The sequence below is a fragment of the Lepisma saccharinum genome, chromosome 8 (assembly GCF_977018435.1).
Source record: "Lepisma saccharinum chromosome 8, izLepSacc3.1, whole genome shotgun sequence".
In the NCBI taxonomy this organism is placed as follows: Eukaryota; Metazoa; Arthropoda; class Insecta; order Zygentoma; family Lepismatidae; genus Lepisma; species Lepisma saccharinum.
In genome coordinates, this window is record NC_139236.1 from 57,860,563 (window position 1) to 57,887,113 (window position 26,551).

At 38.3% G+C, this 26,551-nt stretch overlaps 3 protein-coding genes across 6 annotated transcripts in view; 2 read left to right on the top strand and 1 right to left on the bottom strand.

Annotated features, from left to right (window-relative positions):
- Positions 1–3,984, top strand: part of Brd8 (Bromodomain containing 8) — an 82,245-nt gene extending 78,261 nt beyond the window's left edge. For all 3 annotated transcript variants that reach the window (XM_083126695.1, XM_083126696.1, XM_083126697.1), the window contains 2 exons: positions 612–800; positions 3,674–3,984. In XM_083126695.1, the coding sequence (XP_082982821.1) occupies positions 612–800; positions 3,674–3,685 (201 nt within the window). In that variant the 3' untranslated portion in view covers positions 3,686–3,984. The remainder of the gene's footprint in view (positions 1–611; positions 801–3,673) is intronic.
- On the bottom strand, positions 3,930–18,357 carry LOC145991027 (salivary endonuclease-like). Of its 2 annotated transcripts, none has more exons than XM_083126699.1 (2): positions 18,102–18,357; positions 3,930–9,222 (listed from the first exon to the last, which is right to left on the bottom strand). In XM_083126699.1, the coding sequence occupies exons 1-2, from the start codon at positions 18,229–18,231 to the stop codon at positions 8,075–8,077; spliced, it is 1,278 nt and encodes a 425-aa protein (XP_082982825.1). In that variant the 5' UTR covers positions 18,232–18,357; the 3' UTR covers positions 3,930–8,074. The 2 variants fall into 2 exon arrangements, with proteins under 2 accessions (XP_082982825.1, XP_082982824.1); XM_083126698.1 differs by having other exon boundaries at positions 3,930–9,225.
- A 6,483-nt stretch (positions 18,358–24,840) lies between these two features.
- Positions 24,841–25,434, top strand: LOC145991799 (uncharacterized). The gene has a single exon (XM_083127849.1). The coding sequence runs from the start codon at positions 24,841–24,843 to the stop codon at positions 25,432–25,434; it is 594 nt and encodes a 197-aa protein (XP_082983975.1).
- The last annotated feature ends 1,117 nt before the right edge of the window (positions 25,435–26,551 follow it).

Below are 26,551 nucleotides of genomic sequence, written 5' to 3' on the forward strand. Positions count from 1 at the left end.
ACTGTATCTTTAGTCAAAATGCAAAAAAATGAATGATGAAAGGAGCATGTGTTCTCCTGAAATGTCACAAAAAAAACTGTTTTCTTATGCTTGTATTAACCATAAACTACAGGAAAATAATGGTAACAGTTTGTTGAACCTTTAGATATTTACGTGTAGTTTGTGAGAAATGCACCTGTATAGATTGAAACATCTAAAAATAAAACAAATGTAACACAGAATGAATGAACTTCAGGAGTACAGACAGTAGGGCATCTAATAGTCACGTGCGAGTTGGATTTCCATGGTGGGTGATCTTGACTATGTTCCTGCACACTTCTAGAATGTACCCAGTGAGTACCTGGGAGCAAACCTAGGGAGTTAAGGTCACCATAACATGTTGCTGATCACCTCACCCCCAATATGATAGTGTGGGCCCTACCGTTATATTGTACCACAGAAGGAATATTAGTTGATCTTAACTCCATCATTCATAAGTTTCTATTGCTCGAGCGACATGGACAATTTCTAAGAATAATGTTTTCCAATTCCATTAAGAATTATGTAACAGTATGTGTTGTAAGAATAACGTCCATTCATTGTGTAACGTGTGATTTAATTTTGATTTCCAGGACTTCCTGAACACGCAGATGCTGGTTCAAACTTCCGAAACCCCAAAATCTCTTCGCCGAGAAACACGAGAGGCCAGTAAGAAGACTGATGTTGACGAAGTAGCAGATGTGCCTGAAACCAAAGGCGGGAAGAGGAAGAGGACAGCTACAGTGTCAAGCTCCGAGGAGAAAGGAGCCAAGAAGAGAAAGGTGAGTGTTCCTGAAATCAGGAAATAAATGTCTCTTTTAACAATATGCATTCAAATATTTTTTCACAGTATCATTGAGAATGGCCGCGGTGGCTCAGTCGGTAACGCGTCTGACTACCATGCTAAAGGTCCCGGGTTCGATCCCCGGCCGGTTCAAATCCGGGAACTTTTCTAACGATGGAAGCGGCCCCGGCGCCCACCCAGCGTCGAATAACATGGGTACCTGGGGGAAACCCTGGGGGGTAAAGGCGGTCAGGGGCGTGATGCTGATCACATCACCCCCACTCACGACCGGATCAAGAAAGTGTGGGGCGTTACCCCCACACCCCCTATACGCCTTCATGGCGTGGTGCTATGCACAGGGGAGCACTTTACTTTACATTGAGAATGTTTGTGTAATTCATCTATCATAGGACATGTATTTTTTATGGATAGTGACCTTGATTTTTCGATGTTACTTTTTCCAAAATTGGTGTCATTTTTTACCTTTTCGGTGTTGTTTTTCACATTTTTATCTTAGTGCACTTTTCTGCCAAATACATACCTAAAATTACACCTTCACCAAAACTGCACCACTTCACCGAAGAATGCAAAAGGTTTCTTGTATGACAAATACTGATGTTACATCTCCCGTGTGACAGTAGGTGCACACTTAGGGTGACCAGACACATACATTCAAAATTGAGGGCAGATCATGACAAAAATGGAGGACAAAGACATAAAAAAGAGGACACCTCAAAAAACCGGCAAAAACATTTGCCATTACTCATAATTTAATCAATATAAAGACATCTTACCAACACTTTGCTCGTACCTTTAAGGAAAGAAAGCAATCTCCTAATCTATTCTTTAACATGTTATCCACGAAACTGTTTTTTCTTCATTCTATCAATTTCAGTGGCCACTGTACAAGCAACAGTACAGCAAGTTCCAACGAGGATGGTGGCAGTGGCCACTGAAATTGATAGAACGAAGGAAAAACAGTTTCGTGGATAAGTGGGTACTAGTTTCTCCATATTTATATACTACTGCGTGTCTCTTTTCCCAATTATGAATAGAATATCTATAATTTGAAGCACAGAATTTTACTCCTTTTCGAATTCTTGGATATTAAATATAAATAAGTGAATGCACATATAAGAAGTAAGCTTTGCTTTAACATATTTCCAAAAAACCGAATTAAAATTTTAGGTAGTTTAGATTGGAACAAGTATTATGATTTTAATGCCGCAAACATTTCTAGCACTGTCAACAGCAGGGAAAAGTGACAGCCACCTTATACTTTACCTCAAATTCGTTCCTGGAAAAAGAAGCTGGAAATTTTATTGCGAGATCATTGTTGAAGTTACTCTTTCGCTTCATAATTTCATAAAAGTTAATATTACCTAATAATAAAAATTTTCACTACGTATTTCTGTATGACTCGAAAAGGAGCTGGCCGACCTCCATGGCAAAGTGGTCAGCACATAGTGCTACGATGCCAGGGGTCCTGGGTTCGAATTCCAGCCTGGGCATGGGTGTTCTTTGTGAGTGTCTCTTCATCAAAATCATCGCTCATGCTCATCTTTGTGATTAGCCAAAAGTGGTAGAAAAGGGAAGTAAAACAAACCAAATCAATCGAAAAGGAACTGCAAACTACATGCGTTCCAGCAGTCTGGGATACATTCAGAGGGCGAAGCAACAAGTTAGAATAATACTAATGACTCAGCGGGGCAAAATGGTCATGTTCAGCTGCGAGATGTTAAGGTGAGCATTGCTCGAATACTTAACGTGCCCTAAGTATCTCCCCGATGGCGCAGTGGTAGCGTCGTCGCCTTGTAATCAAGGGGTCCTGGGTTCGATACCCAGTGGAGGCACAAGTGGTTTGGATCCCACTTTAAACTGTAGGCCCAGTCCTGATTAGCCTTACTGTGCATAAAGTGGACTTAAAACAACAAATCAATCAATCAACTTAACGCACCCTAAGTGATATGCCTTAAATGTTTGTTATGTGTGGAAGCATTCTCTATGCTGGATGCTGGACAGACACCTAAAAAGGAGAACATGTCCGTATAAAAGAGGATGTCTGGTCACCCTATGCACACTTCATCTTCTGACAGAGCCCCATCACTTTGCTTGGTGATCCAAAATGTTCTGATAGAAGGTGAAACATTGTGGGCAACATCCATTTACCTGTGGTTTCATTTAACTGTCAGAATTATTCCATGTATAAACTAGGGATAGGCTGATATGAAATTTTGTCCGATGATAATAAAGTACTGATATAAAATTTATCAATACTGATAACCGATATTGTACCGATCCGATATAAAATTTCAAATGGTTCATTGACCTTCTTAATAAATGTATGTTTCCAGGTGAACCAAGCTTTTGCATTGCATATGAAGCTACATATTTAAGACATTTACCTGTCCCATCCCTAATATGAAAACACAAGAAATGTTGAATTTTCAGAGTATTTTTGTTTTCATTTTTTAAGCATAAAGTGTGATAAGTGGGAAATGTGTTAGGTGTGAAAGGAGGTCACGGTTCACATGTTATGCCACATTTGTGTTATTTCATAATTTCAAATACATGAAAAATTTGTTTAGAACTTGTTACTGCTCATAGATAAACACTTTTTTGCAACAATTATCATTTTTGGGTGTCATTGCATTTGTGGAAAATCAAGTTACAGATTTGCCATCCATTTTAACTAGGACCTAAAAAGCTTCAGTTTGTGGTCACTAGGGTATGTCTCCAAAGTATCATTATTAGTTTAAAGTGGTATCATGCGATATTCAGTTCAGATAAATCCTTATTATATGTGCTGCATGATTATTACATATTGGATCAACTTGAACAGAAATAATATATGTGTGTTTCTTTTTGTAGTGTGAGGATTGAATGCTTCACAAAAGAGGCGATAAGATGAACTTGATACAGTGGAAAATCTTGTTCCAATTCCTGGTCAATGTTGTCAAGTTGGTTTTTGTTTTGTTTTTTCAACACTGAAGAATTGGCTTGTTGCCCAGAAATTTGGTGGGTATAAATCGTCTTATTCGAAACATTGACCGGCGGTGATAACTTATTCATAAAGTAAAATGTCCGTGATGGAAGAGTTGTGTTCCTACATTTATATTATGGAAAGCTTATTTTGTAATATACATCTCCAGCAAAGATTAATAATAAACATTTCTCTTTTATTGTGTTTTTTTCTCAATGCACAAGATGTGTTGCATGCCAACGTAATCCACTTTCATAGTAAACAAACACTTACAATATGCTAATTACTATGGATGTGCTCGGGTACATTTTTTTATGCACATTGAGTAATTATCAAAAATTTATGAACTGATATTTTCTAGTCTTTTATAAAATGATAAACATTTCATTCAGACTGTAGAATTCTTAATTTTCATCAATTAATGTATATAATCATGTGATGATTAGGTTCCATTAGAAAAAGAAATTACATATATGAGATTTACTTTATAATAAAGGAAACCAGAATTATGGCCTGGTATACATAAGAGCAATGATCAATTGATGGAATAAGAAATATTGGATATGTAAAGTTATCAGCAATTTTACAAATAAACTAATACGTACATCAATATACCATTAATAGTCAGTTATCAATAGAATAGCAATTATACTCAGAACCATCCTTCTTTACTACACATCTAGAATATATTAATAGTCATTAAATTAATAACAAAATGGCAGTACATTGCACTGAATTATAGGTAGATTGGATCGGTAAAAATATCAGTAATGTCCCCAAAAAGACAACCTTAATGTGCACCTGTTGGGCTGAAAAGTTTGTAGGCTAACATAGTAAAAAATATTTTTTTGACAAAATTCGATTTTATTATTCAATATACTTGCCTTCGAGGGCGATACAACGATTATAGCAGTCATACAATTTTTCGATGCCATTTTTATAGTACGATTTCTCTTTAGCCTCAAAATAGGCCTCAGTTTCGGCGATTACCTCTTCATCAGTGCTAAATTTCTTTCCAGCGAGCATTCTTTTAAGGTCTGCAAACAGGAAAAAGTCACTGGGGGCCAGATCTGGAGAATATGGTGGATGGGGAAGCAATTCGTAGTCTAATTCATATAATTTTGCCATCGTTTTCATTGATTTGTGACACGGTGCATTGTCTTGATGAAACAGCACTTTTTTCTTCTTCAAATGGGGCCGTTTTTTCGTGATTTCATCCTTTAAACGCTCCAACAACGCTATGTAATAATCACTGTTGATGGTCTGGCCTTTTTGAGGTAATCGATGAATATAATACCATGCGCATCCCAGAATACTGATGCCATAACCTTGCCAGCCGACTGTTGCATCTTTCCACGCTTTGGATTCGGTTCATCACGTGCAGTCCACTTGGCTGACTGTCGATTGGACTCTGGAGTGTAGTTATGGAGCCATGTTTCATCCATTGTAATATATCGACGGAAAAATTCGTGTTTATTACGGTTGAATATCGCTAAACATTGCTCCGAATCATCAAAACGTTGTTGCTTTTGATCGATTGTGAGCACGCGCGGCACCCATTTTGCACACAGCTTTCGCATGTTCAAATATTCATGCACAATATGTCCAACACGTTCCTTTGATATTTTTAAAGTCTCAGCTATCTCGATCAACTTCACTTTACGATCATTTAAAATTATTTTGTGGACTTTTTTGATGTTTTCGTCGGTAACAGCCTCTTTGGGGTGTCCACTGCGTGCATTGTCTTCGATGCTCATTTCGCCTCGTTTAAATTTAGCAAACCACTTCTCAACGGTTGATTTTCCTGGTGCAGAGTCCGAATAATGTTTATCAAGCCAAGCCTTGGCTTCAACAGTATTTTTTTTCGCCAAAAAGCAATGCTTTATTAACACACGAAATTCTTTTTTATCCATTTTTTCACAATAACAAAAGCTGCTTCACTCACAATGCTATATCTCATGAACTAATTATCCGGCAACTGTGAAATTTATACACGTATCTTTTGAAGGGTAGTACTAAGTAAAAATCACATGGATTTAATTCTAGTAACGCCATCTATGAGTCAGCCTATGAACTTTTCAGCCCAACTGTTATTGGCCAATACCAATGGAATATATATGTCCCATTCCTAAAATATTGTTTTTATAGTTTGATTAGAAAAACATTGCAAGCACAAAATACAACTCGTCGGTATTCAAATTCCATACATTCCATATACTCTGTCCCAGGAGTCTGTTGAGCAGGCAAATGAAAACCGTTCCTTTGCACAAGTCATTACTCGAGAAGACTCGACCAATGAATGCATGATATGGAAAGTGATTGCATGGGGAGGGGAGGGGATAACATGGTTGCAGGTACCAGCCAATTGCAGCAGACTGCAGTGCTTTTATATGGCCACTCGCTTTCTTCTCTACCGTTATGCATGGTGTTGTTCAACAGACTCCTGCTGCATTTATATACGAATCTTGTATAATGAGAGTTATGTATTCCATTATTTATAACCAATCAGAAGAAGGATAAACATGATGATAATATACCAGCAACGGTGATAGTAATAATAAAGAAGAAAATAAAAGCAAAGAATATAACATATTTGAGTTTAAATAGTATACTATAAGATACTGACAAACAATGCATACAATAATACACAATTATATAAAGTGTACACTTCAATGTTATGATTAGATCAGTACTGAGTGCAGTGCACTCAAGGATAAGGACATACATTTAAAATACAAATAATTGCATGCTAGTGTTGTGGTTGCATTGCATTCAAATTGCAAATTTTCTTATCCTAATAACCAGGGCTCGAAAGTTGAAGAGAAGTCATCCTTTTTTTCCTCAAAGCCTAGAAAATAATGCTAATCATGATAGTAGGCCCTTTGTTTGTTCCTGGGCACGGTACCATCCGCATCACTGCTTTGTTTGTTCCTGGGCATTGTACCATCTCTGCTCCAGATGCCTTACCATTAGTGAATGAAGAAAGAGGATCTTTAAAATTAATAGGATTTAAGCGGAAATACGAAATTTCTAAATTTCACGTAAGTAATTTTAATCCATGTTTACCGCATCCATCATGAATACATTGTTGTTATTTAGCATTTTTTGACCTGAATTGGACTTGTTTTTCTTTTTTCTTCTTTTTTTAGTATTCTTGTAAGATTTCTTAATTTTCCTGTCTACATTTTGCTCCTTCATAACTTTAAGTCTGCTTATGCTCAGATAGCTATTCGGGACTGGAACACAATTTTAAATTGAATCTGAACCAGTGCATATGGGAATTGAACCAGGTGTTAATAAGCTCCTCCCTGGTCATTTCATACAGTTTAGTCATACTTGCTTTTCCTAATAATTCAGAGTAGAAAACATATTGTTTACTTTAGCTCAAATGCAAAACAACAGATAGTGGAAGGAATCGGAGACTTATATGTTACAAGCAAGAAGTACAAGTGCACGTAATACTTTTTCATTAGTGTCAGTACCTTAAACCTCTAAACAAATTGTGTAGATTATTCAAGTACAGTGGAACCTCGATTTTACATTTTTCTGGGGACCAAGCTGGAAAACTTAAATGCTGAAAATGTAAAAATCGAGGAAAATTTTATAACTTCTTGCTATGTTGGGAGCATGAAGGTTAAGCGTATAATGTGGGAAAATATAAAATCCAGGAATGTAAAATTGGGGTTCCACTGTACTTACATACAGGTGTGACTCTTTCGTCATTGGAAATATTGATGTATACATTTTTGATATAATTTGATATATCATTTTAAAAATTAAAGATATTTAGGTCATTTTTAAATAATTTTAGGTATTTTTTTTAACTTTGTAGGTCATCAATCTCCAAGCTCTACTTATAAAACATTTAAGCTTATTATAACAACTATATAATATCAACAAATAACAAGCACCTGTGCAGATGTTCATACAAAACAGTTAAACAACAAACAAGCAGTTATCTTATTATATAAGCACAATAACAGAAACCACACTACAACAGTAACATCTCCAAAACATCTCATTTGCATCTACAAGATGCTACATGTGTTCTTTATGCTTAAATAAATAAATAAGTGTAGAATTAGATATTGTCTTGCATAACAACTGATAACGTGTGAAGGGCAGGTAAGTACATGAGCAAGCAGCATGTAGTATACATCTTCACAGACTATGTATTATTGACACTATTCCTTCAAGCCATCACTTCTGGTGAAGTGTAACATTAACAGCACATGTGACTGAATATACTAACACATATCACAGGCGAATGTCAATTAAAAGTGTTTTTTTCAGTCATTCATTTGTTTAACCCTGAGGAATGGAACTTGAGGCACGCTTTCTCGCAGAGCTCTAACGTTGCAACAATATAGATAACCCTTTGGAATGTCAGTTCTGTCCCAAGTTATCCAACTAAGAACATCACATATATCAGGGCAAAGTTTATAATCTTCTGGTATGGAAGTTAAGTGAGGATTATTTACACCAACGAAAGCTATGGCAGAATTTTTCTTATGATTGTGAATAACTTTCCAGTAGAATTTTGGCACTGGGATTTTAGTTTGGTTTCTCTTTATGTATAAATAAACATCAACGTCATTCTTATTTACATCAGGCAGGGAAAGAGTGTCGTGCGTTCCAGTGTAAACAGTAACCTTTGTGTCCATCCTGGCAGCATATCTCCGCACGGCATCTTCCAAAGCTTTCCAGTTGCCGTTGTTGAAACTCTGCCATTGTGGGGCAACGTTTATGTAATAGTAGGTGGAATCTTGCCATGTGAGATAGACAAAGTCTCCATCTGGCGCTAAATGTCCTCTAGCAAAATAGTAGTTTTTGGAAACGTCTAGATACTCTTGTGCTAATTCTTTAGAGCCGAAGAGAGTTATGAAGGTTTTTAGTTGATAGGATTGTCCGTATACAGAGTAGACAGGTATTTTCCCAAAGAAGTCACCCTTTTTAAAGCTTGGACGCCCTTTGTCTTTATCTTTTGCTACTATTGAAGATCCGTGCAGTAGGTGCTTAGTAAAAGTTGTCTTCCCCACAGTTTCGTCGTGACAGATTTCTATTTGGTTGTAGAACTTGTGGTCAACTTGCCATCCTATGAGTGCCATCGTCAAATTTCTCCCGGGACCACACTTTTTACTTGAACGGATCACTGACTCGATCACTGGAAATGAACAGTTCAGTATTAGAGTCTCATTGCAATTTGAGTGAGGTGTCAGTTTACCATTGTTGCAAGTGGCCTCTGTGGAAGGGGTGCTGCAGCTTGCCACCTCATTGTTATCTCCTGGACATGCAACAGTGATGTTCTGATTCTCAGGAATCACAACAGCCCGATCAGATCCTGATGTGATGTTGGGGAAGATCTGTTCACCAGATTTTGTGAAAAGAATAGGAAAGGTTCTCCCAGAATCTGTTCCAAGTTCAGTGATGCAATACCCTGCTAGAAAGAAAGAAGTTTGTAGTTATACATTTCAAACGTATTCACACATTATACAGATTTGTTTCAGTTGGAAGGGAATTTTGCCAAACAAACCCAAAATAAAGTTGTACTATGTTACCAGGTTGAGGTAACAAGGAGAGACACCCTGATATCGAAGTATAGACATAGCAAGAAATTTTTTGTAAGAGGTATCAGGCCATTGGCATAAAAATGAAATACCAAAAACAATAGTTAACAGTTATCAGCAGAGATCGGATTTTAAAGGGAATTCCTTTTTATTATTTTTAAATCATGGAATAAATAACAACCATGTTGATAATTATCTTCCACCAACAAGATTACACATGGATTTGACTTCCCCCTTTTTTTTTCAGCCCACATTCCCCCTTTTTTTAAAAAAAAAATCCTTTCTGGTTCTTTTACTGACAAGATCAGGGTGGTTACTCACCGGGAATTCCTTGAGTTCTGGAAATTATGCATGAATTATTGGCTCCGGGAATTCTGCATGCATTTTTCTCCATAGACTTGAAAAATTCCAACTTTTATTAATCCAAATGACATTGAATTTATACATATTTATAAATGCCCTGAAGCAAATATTTCACAGTTTAGCTTTATCGAGGAAGGAGGAAAAAGCTGGGTGGAAAATAAAACTGAATTCTCTCAATTCGGTTTGTTAGTGTTCTTTGCTGAACAATCTATCTGACAGACGGAAGATTATTGCAAAATAACAACGTTGATTAGGTAAATTTGAGTGTGACATTCTTACACAATTAACAATTTTTCATAGTATATTCCGTAACATTTGTGACGAGTTTGTAGATATATTTCGAGTCTGAGCATGTGAAATGGTAAATGTAAACTCCGTACTTTAAACTAAATATTTTAAATATATATATACTGTTTAATTGAATTGAATTTGAATTTTTGCATATGTTGGAATCACATTGACCCTTTATAGTCCGGTATGCGAAAATGGTGACTTTTTATTTATGTTCTTTTGGATACTTGATCAGCAAATTTGTACTGATCCTTGAGTAATAACGTTGTATAGCTCATTCCCGTGTTTAATTTTCTTCTTCTGTATACACCAATGTCACAGTTTGCCTATCGGACAATGATTATGAGACAACAAACAAAAGTGTGCCAGACAATAATTATGGGACAGAGGGAGTAAAATATACTTGTGTGTGTATGTGTGTTGGTAGCGAGCGGCAGTATTACGTAAGGTTCAAATAGAGAAAACAACTTGAATTTTTTGAAAGTTCACCTTGAAAACTCAAAATTATACTTGAATTTTACCATGGTCCTAGAGTAGCCACCTTGCAGATATCAAAAATTTTGTACAACTGTATTTTCCTGAAACAAAACAGTTAACAAATGTGCAGCTTAGAGGAAAGAAAGAACAAGTGCCTTCTACCCTACCTTCCCTCCATGAGTGTTGGGAGTACATTGCACCAATTGTGCAATAATGCAATCTGGGCTTAAGCAGTAACAAACACATTGTAAGCAGCATGCCTGTTGAGTTGAAAGTGTACTTCTCTGCTAGATTTAGACTTATTTAAACTGGTGAAGTTCTCTGATTTAGAGTTTAATATTGAACAAAGTTTTCACCACTGATTTCTGTTGACGCTGAGTGGTTATTTTCTTTGTACAAAGATATTTTACATTCAAAAATAATTTGATCTTTTAAAATATTGAAATGTTGAATTTGATACAACACTTTCTTTATGAAGTAAAGTAAAAAATGCAAGAAATTTAATGTATCCCTTTCTTTATGTGAATGGTATAGTGTGTTTTTCATTTAAAATAACATTTTTGGTGTAGTTAAAAATAAACTATAGTCCTTTTTCATTTTCTTTTTTTTTTTTTTTGGGGCAATAATTTCCCCCTTTTCTTTTGTCCTTTCTAGAGTAAAATTTTTCCCTTTAAATCCGATCTCTAGTTATCAGCTATTAATTTTATTGCTGACTTTTTACATCCTCTACTCGTAAAAATAAGGAATCATAATTTCTATTTCTTTACAGACACTCTTGCACATGCATGCCACTGCGTGGCAAAAATAAATTGTCATAATCGAAGATTAAAAAGTGCATGAATTTTCAGCTCTACTTCTCTTCCTTTTGTGTGTTTTCCGCACCATGCCTCATCCTGTCTGAGTCAATAAGCATGATAGAATGACAGTGATTGACAGAACAAAAGCATCAGAGGATGGTATGAGCAGTGACCGTTACAAGTGTTTACTCATGATTATCAAGTGCATGACTGGAACAATCATAACAATTTGGATTTGTTGTTCTGGCACCGCTTGTGCAATATATATATACATTAAATGGAATTGGGCAAACTGTCCTGCATGATGCTATTTTTATTTACACGTAATTGTGGCTTTGGTTATTTTGCATCATTAACTCTGTAGGTTAATCGCAAAAGTAAGGATGAATGATGCATTGATGGGGATTCAGGATTCAAAACTAAGACCTGGCTTCATAGGAATGCTAATCTTTCTACCACTAGTTACTTTAACTTAATTCCATTATTTCGGGGTGTAAGGGGTGACCTTCCACGTAGTACACCCAATTGTCAACCTCGCTTCCACGACGTACACCCTTGATTGTATTTTACAGACGAACGAGGCTCTGGCGACTGGCACTATGGCCAGTATAATTTTGTGTGTATTGTCATGTTTTTTGTCCTTGTGTGTGATGAGTGCCCCTTTACAGCCTCAGCTTTTAACAAAAGTCAGAATATTTTAATATTTTAGTAACATGACACTTCATTTATGCTATTTCAGTTATGGTAAGGGGCTGGACCCCGTATAATGTGATGGGTGCAAAATAGCCTAAGTGCTGATGCACCCAAAATTTTAAATTCAAATTCAAACTCCATGATTTCTTGTGCCTGACATTTATTTATAATGATTGCACATATATTCATTTAATACTTCAATGCTATTCTTATTAGGTTATGGCACCTAACTGAAAACTCTTGGCCAAGAACTGCCATAATATTCTTGAGGGGTCACGAGCTTTTTAATGGCTGATGGGCGATGTGTGGTGAACACGTTGAGTCCCGTCACCATTTTTCTGGATTTTGAGACCAGGGTTGGCTACCATTGCTTTCAAGTTTTTCTCTGTTCATCCTCAGGATGCTGGATTGAGCTACCCCCAGGAATTGAACTCAAGGTCACTTGTATCAAAGCTAAGAGTGTTATGCATTTGGATACATGGGAGCTCTTTTACGCTAGGGTAAATATCAGTAAGGGTTCCACACAAAAAATTGTGTGACCTATCCCTCTTCTGTTCTGACCCAATTTACTATTAGAAATTTTCATGGGGCACTGAGGATAAGAATTCATTTTAGTTGAAGCAATTTCATTGGCATTCCCTTTTCTGGTTTGTAGATGCATTTTAAGGCATTGATTTGAAAATGGTTGATCATATCAACATGTTTCCTATAATTGGTTGCTTGAAATTAAGATATCCAATAAATAAAGTGTCACTCAACCTGCCTCAAATTTTCTGGGTATCGGCCATGAATCCATGCGGGGCAGTGGGATACCATGAAAGCTGAGTTGGGAAGTAAAGTAACGCAAACAATGCATTCTCATCTGTACTTGTGTTAGTAATATGCTATTGCATGTATAGCATGGTAATGGTACTTGGTTATTTTGTGTTACTTTTAGGGCTGAGCTGATACCCAAACCTATGCTTGAAAATAGTAACAATTAAAAGTTGCTCAAAATATTAATTAATAGTTTTGTGCAAGTATTTCACCCCAAGTATAAGCATCAACTTAACAGCATTTTGCTTTAAGATATCCAAAAATTACATCTGAATATTAAAAACCTGTTGTATAATCACAAAATAGTTTTTCACGCAATACTGGTGCAAAATAAAGGAAACTTCGAATTTTTGCATAATTTACAGGATAATTGGACTCCACAAAGGTGTGTGACATTTTTGTGGACCTTGCGAAAGACCAAAATGCCAAAAAAGTATGGGTCAATATTGGTAAATTCCAGTCAATACTTTCCGATACCGATACATCAACATCAGTTGGGGGCACAGAATTATGCAGCTTCCAGAATTAGCTCTGTTTCCACTGTTGACCAAGGGCAGAGAGGGTGTTGTAGGCAACTTCCACCGAAGACCTATTTTATTGTTTCACATTGATAAATAATTTACACAGTTGGAATGAAATATAACACACGTAGTGTCACTTAAGAAACATAGAAGAGCAGAATAAAGGGGGATGGAGAGGTCACTCCATTACGTGAGGGGCGACAGGCCCTTATTTTGTTTCTTTAATAATATGCACGGTTGAAATGAAATAAAGAAAATATTGTGGCATTTTACGAAGAACTACAGTTGGGGAGAAGCAGGAAACTTAACGGTGAGTACAAGGAGTGACTAAAATAGGGTGATGAATGATAAGGGGGCAACGTTATATAGCAAGCGGCAAAAGACAAGGGCGATGAAAGATAGGAGTAGGCGAAAGATAAGGGCGACGAAATCTATAGGGTGCGACAAATGATAAGGACTCAAGATGCGAACAAATGATAGGACGGGGCGACGAGAGACAGGAGCGAACAAATATAGTAAATATGATGATGGATGGAGGGGACGAGAGCGAACAAAGGTAATAAGTATGACGAAGGATGGGAAATAGGATGCGACGAAAGACAGGAGCGAACAAAGATTATACGGCGATGAAAGATAGGAGTTAAGGAAAGATTAGAGGGTGAGGAAAAATAGGAAGCGACGAGATACAGGGGGTGAACAAAGATAAGGATGACGAAAGTTATGAGGAAAGGAGGGATAGGGGACAAACAAAGATAAGAATGAAGAAGGATAGGATACGATGAAAGATAAGAACGAAATGAACTTAAGGTGAAGGACTAGTATAATATTACTAGATTGGATCAAATACTTCGTGAAGTGACCGCCACTTCCCAGAGGATATAGAAAATATTCCCGCCACCTCTGCCTCCTCGCTCATTTTTTTATGGGCAGTCACTGTGGAAAGGGCGTAGTTAGGGAGAGAAACCAGCTGACATATACTCCAGTGGTACTAGAGCGGCGACTAGCAGAATTGAAGCAAGCTACAACTATCAATCTTAGTAGCTTGCTCAAGGGCGGATTAAAGGCTTGTGGAGGCGATCATTCTTCTCCAGCGTCCCACGCAAAGATTTGCAAAGTTGGAATGAAATACATCAAACGTTGTGGCATTCCCAAGAGCTAAAAGTTAACAGAACAGTTCTTTTCTTGCTCCATTCCAACATCGTCGCTGTCCCCGACAGTCGCATCTATTGTAATGAAAAATCAATTTGTTGTGATTTTTTTTTTAATCTGTTATCTTCATTTTAATGAATGAATTGACTTAGAATGGTGTGTTCAGCAAACGTTGCACCACTATATACAGTGCTATATAAACTGGAGATGCATGCAGTGCTTTAATCTCTGGGGCCGTTGGCCCCCATCCAGCTTTTTTTAAAAAAAAAACAATAGAATGAATATTCCTTTCTATTTTTGTACTACGGTTAAATAAAGATGCAATTGGAGCAAACGATAATATATCACTTATTATGTAACACAGGCTTGTACTAAACGTACGTGCAGGAGGAGGCTGCAAGATAGAATAGAGGTTAACAGGTTTTTAACAAAATCGTTCCTTTGTCCTTCGGTGTCCCTTGATTTATCAGAAAATAAACTTCAAAAGTGTATCAGCGACGTTAGTTCTAACCTCGAACGCCCAGTACCTTTAGACACTATACAAAGGAAGATATGACAAACAGTGGCGTGCCCATGATTTTCGAAAGGGGGTGTACATTTTCTTTCAGAAATACTGGGACAAAGGGGTAGGCTATGACTCCCACTAACCCCCCCTCTCGTACGTCACTGATCACAAAACTGGAGACTCGCCCTTATGTTTTGTCGCCTCCTATCTTTCGTCGCCCCAATCTTCCGTCATACTTATTATATTTGTCGCTCTCATCCTTATTATCTTGTTCGCCTCTATCTGTCGTCGCCCCGTATCTTTTGTCATTATCTATGTTCGTCCCAGTCTCTCGTAGCTTCCTCTAATCTCTCGCTGTCCCGTATCTTTCGTGGCTTCCTATCATTGTCCGCCTCTCGACTCCTTATGATTCGTCGCCCTTATCTTTCATCATCTATGTTTCATCGCCCCTTTATCTTTCGTTTCGTCTCCTCCAATCTTTTATCGCCCTTCATCATTCGTTTCACTCACCATCAAGCTTCATGCTGCCCTCTTAGTTACAGTTCTTCGTAAAATTCCGCAATATTTGCTTTATTTCATGTCAACCATGCATATTGCTGAAGCAATAAAATAAGGCCCTGGAGGATCTGTCGCCCCTCGGATAGTAGAGAAACTTCTCCGCCCCCCTTTATTTCGCTCTTGTATGTTTCTTAATTGACACTAATAAAAAGTAAAGTAAAGTGCTCCTCTGTGCTTTGCACCACGCCATGAAGACGTATAGGGGTGTGTGGAGTTAGGGCCCCACACTTTATTGACCACGGCCCAAGGTTCGGGGGTGATGTGATCAGCACCACACCCCTGCCCCTCTTTACCCCCCAGAGTTTCCTCCAGGTTCCCACTTTATATGATGCTGGATGGGCCCCGGAGCTGCTTGAACAAGTGGAAAAAATCCCGATTCTCCCCCGCCGGGGATCAAACCCGGGTCTCTCGCATGGTAGTCAAATGCCCTAACGACTGAGCGTGTCATATTTCATTCCTTATCAATATATGAAAAAAATATAATGGGTATACTGGTGAAAGTCGCCAACGACGCCGGTTGAGTGAGTGGACGCATAATAAAGGGAAAGGAAGAATAAAGTGGAAGTTAACGGCCATCACCTTTACTAAAGGAACCACCATTGAGCCTCCCTGATGGCGTAGTGGTAACGTCGTCGCCTTGTAATCAAGGATTCCCGGGCTCGATACCCGTTGGAAGCACATTGCACAGTGGTTTGGATCCCTCTTTAAACTGTAGGTCCAGTCCCGATCAGCCTATCTGTGCATAAAGGGGACTTAAAATAACAATTCACTTAATAAAAGCAGCATCCTAAAGCGAAAGAGGAAACCCCATCACGATAGCCGACCACAGCATTTGAGCCTGTGACCTCATGGTGCCTTGTTATGTAACAAGGCGAGCGTAGATCCTCTTTGTTTACATGCAACGTCATCAGTTAACCAGGTTACGAATCGCAACGCGGTATTAGCAACCTCGTAAGACCACGAAGGCCATGCTCACAGCCTCAGAGGTATATTCAATAGGTAATATTTCTAGTGTGTGTGGATAGAAAATAATAATTGACATAAATCCTATGTTTCATATTGTATGAATATATGTTTTCATTCTAATTCTATATTGAAGTGAGAAGTCAATAAATGGAAATCATATTCACAAAAGTTTTCAACCAAACATTAGTTCAGTTGTGATGAAGGTAGGGAACATTTTTTTTAAAAAATAATAATTCTTGCTTCTCACATTGTGCCGTGCAGCAACAACTCTCAAATACCCATAAGCCGGTATTTAGACCTATATACGTAGAAACATCGATTTCAGAATAGAGATATAGTATATTGTATTACACCGTCCCCAGTACATATATGGAACAACATGGGCGTCTGAAAGGGGGATAAGAGGGGCCACGGCCCCCTGAAAACGAATATCTACCTAAGAATTATATATTTCACACATAATTTCATTTCAGTCGCAGTAATAAATAAATTCGTTGAAGAAACATGATAATTTCAGACTGAAATAGTGTTTTTTGAGGGGCATCACAATTTTGGGGGGAAATATGCATCCTTTGCCCCCCTGGAAAAAATCCTGCGGACGTCCATGAACATGTATGGAATAGTGTTTTGAAATGGCCTTTGCTCAAATAAATGTTGAACCTGCATCATAATACTTCAGAGGAAAATAGTAGGGGTGTGAGCGGGATTCTCGAAAAGTCGGGATCGGGACAAAAATTTCCCGTCCCGATTCAGACTTCTCGAGATTCCGAGCAATTGAGAAATTGCAAACGATCGTCTCTAAAACTTCCATGTTTTCTGCACTAGAATTATCCGAAATTTCCTTAAATTACTAGTTGTATTCTAGAGGTGTAAAAACAATCACTTGAGAGGGGAAAGTGTGTAGAATTCGAGATTGATACAGTGTCGGGGAAAGTAGAATATTTTCCGGCCCGAAACTTTCCCGACTTGAATCCAGGGCAAGGCATCGATGTGTCAATGAGTTTGTCCCATTTGTCCTTCCCGTCGTGATTCACCCAGGAGGTCGATAAACGACGGAAAATAACCGAAACAGTCGGCACCTTAGCCACTTACACTTAGTATTTGGAACTTTCACAGGGATGGATGAAAATTGAATGTGTAGGCCTACATATCTGTCTTGGATGGGAATTAAATGTACTGCCTCCTCGAAGTCGAACATTAACCGAGTTAACGGTGTTTTCTTTACATAATTTACAGTTCCCTGCAAAGGCAATAAAAGTTACAGCTACGAGGGTGGTTCAATAAAGAATCACCCTAACACAACAGACGTATTACATTCCATAATCATTTAGTTGAATTGTACCGCATAATTTCAACATGCAATAACAATAAGGAGTAGTTAAATCAATAAAAATAGAACCAGAACAAATAATTTAATCTACCAATTCTTATATTTTTTTAATTTATTATAATTACTTTAAAATAAATTTTGTAATTGGATAAGAATAGAGATCCCCATAAAAAGATCTTGTTATTTATTATGGCCTCCGACGATTTTCTAGTGTTAAATTTGTTGTGGGTTTTCTCCCCAGGCAAAATTCAGAGTGCGCCACTGGATATCTTCAATCACTTACCAGTTCCAGTGCTCCTCACAGATGTCGCTTCACTACGTGAAACCAATAACAAAAGAGCAACGACATTGTAGACGCACACAAGAGTAAAACTCGCACCCAGATAAATTACTTTCGGCGTTGTCTTCGTCATAGTTGTGAAGCACTTGAAGCAGGAAACATATCATCCACATGAGAAAGTCATTATCACTGCCTTTGGTCGACCGACTCCGACGGAAAACTGTTTTGGCCTACATCCAAACTTGTGATTACGTACAGTTTGCATCGGTGTTGCCAACTGACATTATGGAAGAAAATTCCCTTTTCGGCAACAAAATTTCGCTTTTTCCCCTACGAGGGTTCCACAAGTAGACATCAGTGGTAAGGAAGGCTGTTCCTTGACCTTGCAGTTTCGTAATTTTTGTCTGCCATCAGCATTTCAGACGGGTGGCTTGCCACTTCCTGCAAATAGCCTAACACGCCGTTAAAAAAGACTGTGAAAAGTAACTGAATCAATGCATAGGCGTGCGCAGATATCTGATTTGGGGGCAAAAGACTGGATGCAGGGGCGGCGCCAGAAATTTTCGACCGGGTGGGCAGAAGCTCCTTATTGATAGATTAGAGTGGGCAGTATAAATGTAAGACCATATATAGTTTATATGGTGTATGTAAGACGTATGTATCCCCCTCTCCCTTACACTCCCAATTTTCTTCTTACTTCTTTTACCTTCCCTTTTCTTGTTTTCTTTTTATTCTTTTCTAATCTATTCTCGCATCTTGTTCCATTTCCTTTCGCTTTGTCTCTGATGGACACAATTATTTCAAGGAAGTGTTTACCCATGCGCAGCCATACATTCTAATCACATTCTTTCATGCATGTTAATACAGTGAAATAAATGTGAATTTCGGTTTAAGCTTGTGTTGCAAATACAAGGCACATACTTGGCAATGATAGAAAGTGCGACGGTAGATAATCGTGAAGTTTCTCGTAATTTAAATGCATGTTCCTGAGCATAGTATTTTCATCGTATGAGTTTTTAACTGAAAGAGTTTTTTTACTCCTTAGGGGTCACTTTTCTTAGCTTACAAGGTTTGTACAACTGAGAAATCTATCTCAATGTTTGTAGTAGCGGCGATTGGGTGCCAACATTTGAGGGGCAAAGACAATATACTTTTTCTTGGTAGAAAAGGTTTAGCATAAAGAGGCCATAGTGCGGGGGCAAAAAGTGTTAAAATGTGGCGGGGGAACTGCATCCCCCACTTCCCGGTCCTCCTAATCGCCGCCACTGAATGTTTGGATTTAAAATGAACGTCTTATTAGGAATGATTTAAAACACACACGGAAATCAAATTCTTTGTTCATTGTCCATGAAGTATTCCTAGGATAACGAAAAGCTAACCCCGTTTTTCTCACTTGGGCTTTCTGATTTGTACAAGGTCGCGTGGGCGTGCTCCGATGTTTTTGCTTTCAAACAAAAGTTATCCGAAGTATAGATTGCTCAAATAGTCTCCGAGATATACTAATTTATTCTCTAATATGACATATTGCGTCATATTTCAGCCTGTATGAGGACTAGAGACTTGAAAGAAGTTAAGTTCCCTTTGTTGCAAAAAATCTATTCTTTGAAAACAATGCAAAAGTTTGCGCCCTTTTCCAAAATAACGGAAGAAGAGGGGGCGAACGTCCGATTTTTTCATTGAAATTTGGGGACTTGGCCCCTCCCAACCCCGTTTTTCTCACTTGGGCTTTCTGAATTGTACACGGTCGCGTGCTCCGATGTTTTTGTTTTCAAACAAAAGTTATCCGAAGTAGATTGCTCAAATAGTCTCAGAGACATAACGTTTTTCTGAAATAAGTGTAAAAATTTAAAAATCGCGCGCAAAGGCCGCGGCGAGAGAGGAGTTACTTTCGAAAGGTTTAAAGGTTAAATATAACAAATCAACCACAACTTACTCTTCCAAAAATGGAGTTACATTAGTCCATAGCTCTTAGAAAGTTGAGGTGGTAGTTTCAATTGCACAGCGTTTCATTAGTAGATCAAGGCAGCTAATTCCGTGAACAATGATGTTGTTTTCCGAAAGTCTCAAATATTTGTCTCAGGCAATCGCCCTCCTAAAATGGACGCATCTTCTGTAGTGATAAAATTACACGTTTGGTGCGAGTTCTTTCTGTATATTTTTCCACAAAGGCATAACGCTGTCGCATTATAATAAAGAGGTCCTGTGTTCGACTCCCTCCTCCTCTGGTGGAAGCACAATGCACACTGGTTCCACGTTAAACTGTAGGTTTAGTCCCGATTAGCCTATCTGAGTATAAAAGTGGATTTAAAAACAAACTAATAAAATCGTCTTCTGGATACTTCGCGACATAACTTTTTTTCTCTACTTCAGCTACATCTACTGATTCTGTTGACATTTTCGGCGGATTCATGTGGCAAAATTTATGTGTGGAAAGAGGATTTCTAAATAGGATAAGCCACTCATTAGAAATTGAATAATTATGTAGCTTTTTCCATACATAACTGGTTTATTAAAATTTATTCACTGCAGTATTGTGGTGATTATTGTGATTCCTTCTTATTAGTAGAATGAATATAAAGTTGATATTTCGCATACCATATTGATATTTGAAGATAACAAGTATATAAAAATTGTGATGAAATAAAAAAGGGACACTTCTGGAATTTTAATGCCGAGCTAAATACAAACTATATTATACTCTCTAGCATACTTAAACCCGAAGGTTTATGGCTTCAGCAACAGAAGCCTTCCATCTGTCCCTATTCGGGGCAAGATCAATCCAATCTTTTCGATCCTTGCCGATTTCTTTTAGGTCCATCTCAACGTTACCCCTCCATCCTCGTCTTGGCCTTCCTACTGGTCTCTTGCCATCAGGTTTCCCAACAAGAATTCTGTAAACTATTTTTTTCCTCTGCCATTTGTGTCACATGGCCTGCCCATCTAAGTCTTCTTGATTAAATTATTCTAATAATAATAATTAAAAAGTCAAAATAATGTATTGTGTTGCAGGAGGAAGTAAGGCTAAGATGATGATTTTATTTGTTTATTTGGAGATTATTTTAACCATACCCAGGGCGGTATTTATATACGTATGTGGAGGCTCGGAGCTACAGTCCTCAAGTGCACCCTAAATTCTGATCTAATCTTGATCATACCCTGCAAAATTTTGAGCTTCCTAAGCCTACTAGCTGCTTTTACTCATGGAAGTATTCATTTTATCACAATTTTTGTTTCAATAGCTCTAGTATTTACTTTCACTTTCTAATGACAAAATTGGCTTTTTATGGGTTGATAATATGTGAATATTTCTAGCATAGATAATATTCACAAGTAAAATATACATGTTATGAACACCAGAATACACTTATTTATCGAATTATTCATATATCTCCAAGTATATGTACTTATCGAATTTGATTGGGTGGGCAATCGGGTGGGCACAGGAATTTTTGGGTGGGCGCTTGCCCACCCGTGCCCACCCCTGGCGCCGTCCCTGACTGGATGGGAGTTCAATCGGGAAAAGAGAACGTCATTCCATCGCTGTTTAAATATGTTTATGGGTACGAATTAAGGGCATGTACATTGTACAGAGAGTGGCTGGACCACCGAAAACACTGTATTAGAAGAATTCCGACTTCCTTGGAACCAATGTTCTCTGCCTCCGTCCTTTATTTCCTTCTCTGTGATTCAGAGACTAATTTACATATAAACATGTTTTCTTACAGCAGATTTAAAACGATGTATGGGCAATTTATTATGCAGATACATAGAGTAAACAGAACTAACGAATAAAGTATGCAGGATTGTTAATAACAAGAAATTTGTGGGATAGTTAAATTACATAGGAAATAATGCACCCTCCCCCTCCGTAGCTGCTTGGAACTCGGCTTTAAAGTGCTTAATTTCTCTTTAAAAGCATATTACTCTCAATTTCTAAGTGAGGCAAGAGTATTAGGGGTATTTATTATCAGGCTCGAAGATTTGCATCGCAAAAACAACTGTTTTGGCATTTTCACAATTTAATTAATAAATTTATTTTCCTCTTGTTATAGCATGGCATATACATTTGTGAAACGCACGTGTACAGGCAAAGCACCTAAGCTGTTTTAAGCGTTTAAACTACTACTCTATCATTCAACCAACATTGAAATAAATGGAGATTATTTCCTTACTGAGCAGCAATACCCTAGTAATTATAGCGGAAGGATACAAAGCTTGTGGAAGAAGACAAGACTAAACGCTGGTTGTTTTGTTACTTTTCATAATTCAACTTAATCAAAAGTGATTTACTGGCGAAATTATTTTAACAGCGTAGAAAATTGAAGTATATTAAGGTAATACAAATGCAATACGTTGAACTCTATTTTTTACATTATGTTTTAAACTAACAATTTCAGTGGCACATTAGTGAAACTAATTCAACAAAGAACATTCTCCTTCCATGCGAATTATCCCACATTATCCTTTAAAATTGATTTTGTAAAACCGAACTTATCTTACTTCGCTTTTCTGCTACTTTTGGCTAATCACGAAAATTAGTATGAGTTACAGTTACATGATGAAGGTACACTCACCAATAGCGCCAATGCCTAGGCCAGGATTCGGACCCGGACCCCTGCAATTGCCACCACAGTCTGTCTTAGGAGTCTGTAGAGCAAGGCCGCGTATAACGGTAGACACTCGAGTATGTCAATTGTCTCGATACCATTCCTAATCAAGATGGGTTTGAGGGAAACTGGCAAGGAGGGTCTTGTGGAATGATCTTACAAAGGTTAAAAGGAAGATGAATAGAGACCTGCACAAGACCCGGAAAAAACCCGTCTGCGAGGAGGTGCGCCTACAATAATATGCAACACGCACGTCAAGCCCAGGTGTTCGAAATCGCGCAAGTGAGCTTCGCGTCACAGTTGTGCACAGGCATCGATGCCTGCCAGGCTTTTCTATTACCCGGGTCTTAAGAAGACCCGTGAGACTCGATGTAGTTCTTGCAGGTAGACGGCGAGCACTACTGTCAGTGTTGCCAACGGCCATTATATTTCACTACGCATGGAAATATTTGAATTTCTGCTAGGCGCAGGTCCCTTGAGGTTGTATAACCATTGGCGTAGCAAGGGGTGAGCGAAGTGGGCGACCACCCTGGGCCTTGCGCATGTAGGGGCCTCACGTTCCATGAGGTTGATACGAAAAACGTAATAAATGGAAGTGAGAAAGATAGAAAAGGCTAATTTTTGTGAGCAATAAAATTAAAACATTTTTTTATCTGGCTTTATATTCTAGTTTAACGTTATAATTTGAACGAATACGTCAAATCAGAGGCGGGCGGGAGCTCTAAACCTAAGGGGTCCCAAAAAGTCAAAACAATTCTCATTTCTCATGTGAAACATTAACGCAAAAATTGCTTGGACAATTTTATCCAATTATTATTTTCTTGAATAGAAAGCGCTTTGTCTTGGCTTTCTTGTCTCGTGACCTTGCATAGCCTACCCGATTTTAATGTGTTAATGATAAAGCACCTCAAACTGCCACGGAGCAAAGTATGGGGCATTTAAATGCTTCCTGTGTTTTAAACTGAAGAAGGGTATGGATAATATTAGCAGTTCTTCCTTCGTTCCTACAACTTCAGATGCAGCTATTGCCCTCTGTAACGGGCACAAAGATGATTTATCTTCAGAATATCCTGATAAAGTTTTACGTTTCAGGAATGTGCTTAAATCTGAAATCAAGTGCTTTGGCAAAGTTTCTTCTCCTGATAGCTCTACACTAGAAGTCGACGAGCCATATGAAAGCGGCTGACCTTGAAGAAGCCTCGATGCGCAGTAGCAAAAGGAGGTGGTGGAGACTTCCGTGCAAAACGCGCGATGTCGTTCTTTTGTTTTACGAGCGGCAAGAATCGGTTTGGTTTTCGTTGTGACTGTTCGTGTTTCTTCAGTGTGATCACAAAAATTTGTCAATATACGTGTGCAAGATGGCTACAGAAACACCTAAGCGTCGTATTCTACACAAACAAGCGCGAGATATGGTGTACAAAGTGTATCAGTTCTTCCAAAGTGAATCTCGCAGTGCAGACAGTGCCTCGTGTTCGTCAGGGAGCAGTGCTGCCAAATGTCAGGAGCGTACAGCGGCTGCATGTGGGATAGCTCTGCGTACAGTTCAGACGATTGCGAAGGAAGCCAGGTCGTCGATCGGTGATACAGGGTTGGTTCTTTTTCGCTCGCCTGGCAAACGTCGTAATCGGAGAAAGAATGTTACGCACTTGGACGATTTTGATAAAGGGGTATTGAGTAATATTATATTTGATATGTACGCAAATGGCGAATTTCCTACTGCAGTGAAACTTAGGGCTAAATTGAAGGAAGCTATCGGGTTTGCAGGCAGTACGTGGTCAGTGTTAAAAATTTTGAAAAACATGGGGTTCAGATATAGGAAAGGCAACGACGGGAGGAAATTTTTAATGGAGAGGGGTGATGTTGTAGCTGCAAGAGTGATCTTCCTCAGAACCATGCACGAAATCAGGAAAGCTGGTACTGCAAATATATACTATTTAGATGAAACCTGGGTCAACCAGAATCACAGGAAGACGAGCTGCTGGAGAATGAGTGATGGTTCTGGTGGGTTAAAGGTGCCATTAGGAAAAGGTGCTCGTCTTATAGTGTGTCATGCTGGTTCAGCTGCTACAGGCTTTGTGCCCCAAAGTAAATTGGTTTTCCGCTCCAAAACAAACAGTACTGACTATCATTCAGAAATGACGTCTGCCGTGTTTCGAAAGTGGTTTTGCGAGCAGTTCTTGCCGTTTCTCGCTCCCGAATCCGTGATTGTAATGGACAACGCGAGCATACATTCCTTGCAAGTGGATAAAACGCCTTGTTCGAATACAAGGAAGGCGGATATTATGGAATGGCTCTGTAACAAGAACATTCCCCACACAAGCACGCAAACCGGAGCAGAATTGTTGCAGTTGGTGAAACATCATACACCAACTCACAAAAGTTACGAAATCGATATAATAGCAAGAGAATATGGTCACAGAGTTGTTCGTCTCCCACCTTATCATTGTCAGTACAACCCGATTGAAATGATTTGGGCCCAGGTGAAGGGGTACGTAGCTGACAAGAACAAGACTTTCAAAATTGCCGACGTACAGAAACTGACTCACGAAGCAATAGACAGAATAGGTGTTTCCGAGTGGGCAGATTGTGTGGCTCAAAAAATACAAGAAGATGACTTCCAGCGTGAAATAGTCAGAGATGATGTCATCGAGAAGGTCATTATAAATTTGCAAGACACGGATTCCGAAGAACTTGAATCAAGTGACGAGGTTGACAGCAGTACGGAATGAGCGTTATGTAAGTAAATGGCATTTTATTTTTTATTTTCAGTTCATGTTATGCATGCCAGACAGTTGTTTTGTTATTGCGAGTCCCACAAGACCGGCGCATGCTATCTGCGGCAAACGAAGTCGCCTTTGCCGCGCCGCGAAAGAATGAATCAAGTTCTTCTCTCGTTTTCTCAGTAACGAAATAACATATCGCTGTAAATATTATACGAACTTAAAATTTGGAGTTTTCTTTGTAACTTTCTCACTGGAAGTTATTTCAAATCTAATTTAATAAAAATCGGCTCGCAAGAGAACTTTTTCTCTATACAATAATGGTCAATAAAATATTTAACTTCTTTCACTTACTTTCAAGATTCTACATGTTTAATTTACAGCACAATACGATTGTCTAAAGCTTTCTGGTAATACTCGTGCAGGATTGCTATCGATTGTTGCAATAATAGCCGTGCAGCGGCAATTTACAATTGTTCGAATGTAAGCCATTGTTTTTTTATTTTGAAAGAATGGCGAGAACCTCGAACGGTGAGTAGGTGGCAACAGCGGAAATGGATCTCCCTCTCTCTCTGCGCGGACTTGTCAAGGTCAGCCGCTTTCATATCGCTCGTCGACTTCTAGCTTCCAGTGTTCTCTGTATCCTGTACCGCCTTCTGTTTTTTTTCCTACTCTTCAAGTAACAACCACGAAAAAAGAACTATCTTTCTCAAAATTGAAACTTAGGAAAAACTTCTGGAAGGTAGTGTCGAATGGCATGATTCAGCCCAAATTTACCGGACTCAGTAATCTCACTCTTGAACGAGAAAAGGCAAGATCTAATGTAAAAGTATCATTCGCTGCCCAGAAGCCAGCTTTCTGTTAAGCAAGGTGGTTTGATTTAAATCAAAATTTAAATTGGGGAATTCTATTTTTAAAAAATCACTTATTGAAATAATAATAATGTACACAAGAAATTTGTAGATATCAGAATCACTTTTTATGAAAGTATATTAATCTCGTATTCATTTAATGGTGTTTATTATGCTCTAAGAAAGGAAATAAAGGACAATGTCCTGATGGGGTGAAGCTCATACGAAAATAAATGTAATATGTCATCTGAAAAAAGCCCTTGATTTAAAATTCA